General features: G+C 29.5%; 1 protein-coding gene across 1 annotated transcript in view; it reads left to right on the top strand.

Annotated features, from left to right (window-relative positions):
* LOC104767926 overlaps positions 1 to 1,316 on the top strand; it is a 5,750-nt gene extending 4,434 nt beyond the window's left edge. Inside the window, exons 3-5 of the mRNA XM_010491889.1 lie at positions 845 to 941; positions 1,015 to 1,136; positions 1,210 to 1,316. Of these exons, the coding sequence (XP_010490191.1) occupies positions 845 to 941; positions 1,015 to 1,136; positions 1,210 to 1,316 (326 nt within the window). The remainder of the gene's footprint in view (positions 1 to 844; positions 942 to 1,014; positions 1,137 to 1,209) is intronic.

Below are 5,386 nucleotides of genomic sequence, written 5' to 3'. Positions count from 1 at the left end.
ATGTTAATACACATATAAACGGAAAACTATAATAATCGAATTACAAATAATTGGAAAAAATACCATTAAAGTATTCTTGCTGATATAATTGTTATACTTATTGACATTATCTATTGATAAAAAAATTCAAAGAAAAAGGAGAGATAAACCTATATATTTATAAACCTTTAAATACATGCTAAACTCTATACATAAAAATAATTGCTTTAAAAACTTAGTTTTTTACGTTTCGTTTCAATCCATTTTATGCAATCATGGCTAACCTACTTTCCAATGCTATCAAGAATAGAAACGGGAAAAAAGACTATTTTGTTGATTTGAACGACTTGAATCCTTTCATTCATGAGTGGAAAATTAGAGTAATGATTCTAAGAAAATTTGAGTGTGTTCATCCTCTCTACAATTCGTCTGATTTGATTTAGGTTGATGAAAAGGTATTTTTATACGATAGATTTTTCATAAGTTAAGCTGTTCTTTACATATATTAATAAAACTTTCTCGCAGGGTCAAAAAATACACGCTTTGATGGGTCCTAGATTTCGCGACGTTTTTGTAAACAATTTGAAAGAAGGAGAGTGGATCATGTTGGCAAGTTTCTCACTATGCAGAGTTACCGCGAATTTTAGACTAACTGATCATCGTTTTATGATAGATTGGAAACCATAACATGGTTTAGAAAGATTGTTGCTTTTTCTTCAAGTCAATTCTTCTCTTTTGTATCATTTAATGATATCAAAAGTGGTTATTTAGACTTTGCTTATTGTGTTGGTGAGGGAAACGATAATATTATATAGATTTTAAATTTGGAAAAAAATAATTGATTGTAAATTTATAAATGATGTAGATATCATCATAAGAGTATTGCGGGTTGGAAATCTCTTTGAGGAAGTTCCTCCCGACAAAGAATGGAATGAGTTGTTCGTTGATTTGGAAAATATCGAGTATGTTTTTAAAATTCATTAAACCAACATTATGTTGTGACACTTTGACTAAATCCTAAAATTTTTAATGTAGGGATGATCGATTGTCATGCCGATTACCAAAACCTTATGCGAACGATTTCTTTAATGAGTGGATACATTGTGTTGGTGATATCATATGTGTCATACGCTTTGCAAGAATTGAGAGAAATCAAGGTTTAGCATAATTTTATATCTATATGTTTCGATAAATGGTTTAATATAAAAATTTACATTTTTCTTTTTATAGATTCAATCATGGTGACCACGGTGCATATTTGTACGAGAGTGATGATAAATCCACCATGTCCGCAGGTCACACAGTTGAGGGATGCCTTTGATGATTTGGAATCCTGATTTTTTATAGTTTTGAAGTTTATTGGCTTTTAATTGACATGAATTCTTGATTTTTTTTTTTATAATTTTTAAGTTTTTTACCTTTTAGATTTGATATACAATTGTTCAATAATTGTAAGCTTTATGGTGTTCGGTTTGGACTAGGATTTACAAATATTTTTTAGACATTTAAAATATCATATATTTATTGATACGTATAAAATTCCAAATTTACAAATTGTACTATAGATATTTAATTATATTATTTATAAATAGATATTATATAGTTATAAATAGATATTCAAAGATATTATTCATAATGAAAGGATGATCAAAATTTATTTCAATTCACGTCTAACTAAATTCCATAATATAGATATAGAATATATACTTATTAAATTAATAAAATATTTTAAATATTTCTTGATCGAATTTGGTTATATTATATTTACACGATTATTATAGAAAAATGGAAAGGTAATTTGGAAGAAAATGATTCATTATCATCATAATATACTTACAAAAATGTTAATGAAATATTACAATTATCTTATAAGTAAAATATCCTTAAAACTTATATGCTTATTGTCTGAAAATGTTATATTGACATAGTTTTAATATGATAATTATTATAATGATTCTAAAAAGGAAGATAAACTCAAATTTCAATATAATCATATTAATTATATATGTAAAAATTAACAATTGGATACTCTATATATAGTGATACATATTGAAACATTTTCTACAATTCAGAGATTCGTTTTAATAATCAAAATATTCATTATGGCCTCCAAACAAGTCAATATCTCTCCCTATCTTAACATTAACGAGATCAATCATGCTCTGGATCACTACAAGATCAGGGTTTGTGTGATAAGACTTTGGAAAGCATTCAAATCACTGCAGATGGTTTTAGTTGATGAGGAGGTTTGTTACGATTAATTCAAGTTTATTAAAAAAAAATTTGTTAACAATAATTTAAATAGTTTATTAAAGTTTTTCTACACCTTAATATCGATTTTGATTCCAACGTATTGATGACTGCTTTAAATTTATGGGAACAAGAATTCACGCGTCTATTGAGGATGCATTAGTGAAGAAGTTTCAAAACCAGATCCAAGTTGGTGATTCGAAAATAATCGATACTTTCAGTTTGGTGGATTATGACGGTGACTACAGGACAAGTGCTTTGGGATTTAAGTTAGTGTTCTATAGAACCACCACAGTTAAACCATGTAATGATTTTCCGGCACGAGTTCCTGAAAAATACTTTCAATAATTTCCAACTATCTTGGCTGGAAAAATAGATAAACAAGTATTGTTTGGTAAGTAGTGAAACTCGTGTATATATATACTCGGTTGTTGATTAGTAACTAATATTGTTATGTTTTTAGATGTGGTTGGTCAAATTGCTGGTGTTGGTTCTCTTGATAACGTAAAAACTAAGGAAAAGGACAATGTGAAGATAAGTTTTGACTTACAAGATTTAATGTCTGTTTTTAAAAAAAATAAAAATAAACTACGAATATTTTATAGAAGATACTAACTTAAACTTTGTCTTTACAGTGGTGACCGATTAGGTTGTACGATATGGGGTGATCTTGCTAGAACCTTTGAAACTTCTATAAAAGAACACAAAGACTCGGTTGTTGTGTGTGTTATTAGATTTGCATGTTTGAAAGAGTGGAAAGGTAATTTTTTAGATGATATTTAGTCGTTAACTGTACAGTGATTTAATTAGTTGAATTATCATCTTCTGGATAAATTAAAAAATTATTTCGCAGGCAATTACAGTGTATCAAACGCATTCAACACCACAGATATCCACTTGAATCCGTCAATACCCGAAGTCGAAAAATTCCAACAAATGTATTTAGTTTTCTAGAGCATCAATTAGACACTAGACATGACTAATCGTATTCACATTCTTATCTTTTATTTTTTTTATGGATGCCAAACACTAGCGTTGTTGAGTTGGTTCACAATGAGGATGAAGCGAAGAATATACAGCCAAAAGCAACTTTGAATCAGGAGTTTTTCATGAAAAATGAAAAGAAGACTATCGACGACATCCTATATTCGTTCGAGGTATTGTTAATCTAAACACAACGTACAAAATAATGACAATTACAAAATAGTAATCATGATTGTATATATAGGTTCATACATGTGTGACAATTGGAACGATCTGTTCGGTCGAGACAGTGCCTAAGTGGTATTACATTACATGCAAAGAATGTAGAAAGAAGGTTCAACTATATCCACTAGAGTCTGACAAGGGGAAAAAAACGTCTATATAGTTGTGGTGTTTGCGATGACGATGTCAAACAAGTTGATTACAAGTATGACTTACTTAATATGATTAGAATTGTGTTCATGCGAATATGTTGATCATTTGAATGCTTCTATGTCTTTTAGGTATAAACTCATACTACACGTGTCGTATGGAAGTTCTCCAAAGATTAAGCTGCTCTTTTTTTATGGTCTAACCCAGCTTTTTGTTGGTAAAAAGGCTGATGAATTNTCGAAAAATTCCAACAAATGTATTTAGTTTTCTAGAGCATCAATTAGACACTAGACATGACTAATCGTATTCACATTCTTATCTTTTATTTTTTTTATGGATGCCAAACACTAGCGTTGTTGAGTTGGTTCACAATGAGGATGAAGCGAAGAATATACAGCCAAAAGCAACTTTGAATCAGGAGTTTTTCATGAAAAATGAAAAGAAGACTATCGACGACATCCTATATTCGTTCGAGGTATTGTTAATCTAAACACAACGTACAAAATAATGACAATTACAAAATAGTAATCATGATTGTATATATAGGTTCATACATGTGTGACAATTGGAACGATCTGTTCGGTCGAGACAGTGCCTAAGTGGTATTACATTACATGCAAAGAATGTAGAAAGAAGGTTCAACTATATCCACTAGAGTCTGACAAGGGGAAAAAAACGTCTATATAGTTGTGGTGTTTGCGATGACGATGTCAAAGAAGTTGATTACAAGTATGACTTACTTAATATGATTAGAATTGTGTTCATGCGAATATGTTGATCATTTGAATGCTTCTATGTCTTTTAGGTATAAACTCATACTACACGTGTCGTATGGAAGTTCTCCAAAGATTAAGCTGCTCTTTTTTTATGGTCTAACCCAGCTTTTTGTTGGTAAAAAGGCTGATGAATTGGTTTCTCAAATAACCGAGGTACGTTCTAACAGGATAGACAATGTACTTTCTACCAGAATATAAATTTCTAGGAATCTATAGTAACATGCACTTTTCTTACAAATTTGAAACAATGGACAGGACGATCTGAACATCATGCCCGTTTCTCTTTCTGCTCTAATCGGGAAGACCATGCTCTTTAAGATTTCTATCACCACTGATAATTTGAAGAGTGACAAGGCTTCTTATGTTGTTGAAAAGTTTTGGGAAAAAGAGGATATGGTAAACCAGTTTGTCAAGGTAACATATTAAATTGATAATGTAGTCTATAAGATGATTAAATTAATTACTATAATTCCATAATGTGCTTATCTTTAATAAAATTGCTAAGAAACTTACAGAAAAGTTAATGATAATTACCAAGAACTAGAACCAACTGAACAAATTCTACAACTTACGTCGGAAGAATCAACATCACTTTCGTCGAAGAGGGAGCTGTCTGGAATCAATGAAGAAGTCGTAAGAGGTCATAGCATGACTACTAGGAAGAAGATCAAGATTGAAAAGCAAGAATAGTATTATTCTTATGTTATAAATTATTTTGAAATCAATATACGCTTTTGATATTTATTTTTTTCAAACTTCAGATATTTAGTTGCGTTGATAAGAATATGATTATTTATTATTTATAAATTTATAATTTATAAAAAGCTCTACATTTTATGATTCGCTAATAAAAAAATATAGTTTTATTTATAAGTTAAAATACGACAATCAGAACTAAGCATGTTCCAGTTACTATTATTTTGCATAGATACGACATAATCTAATCAAAAACAAAGAAATTGATGATATTTTCCCCCTTATACAAGAAACATATATATACTGTCCTAAATTTAATTATGATTATA

This window comes from Camelina sativa, chromosome 19, assembly GCF_000633955.1.
Source record: "Camelina sativa cultivar DH55 chromosome 19, Cs, whole genome shotgun sequence".
In the NCBI taxonomy this organism is placed as follows: domain Eukaryota; kingdom Viridiplantae; phylum Streptophyta; class Magnoliopsida; order Brassicales; family Brassicaceae; genus Camelina; species Camelina sativa.
Note: the sequence above shows the minus strand (reverse complement) of the source record. Positions and strands in the feature narration are given on the sequence as shown.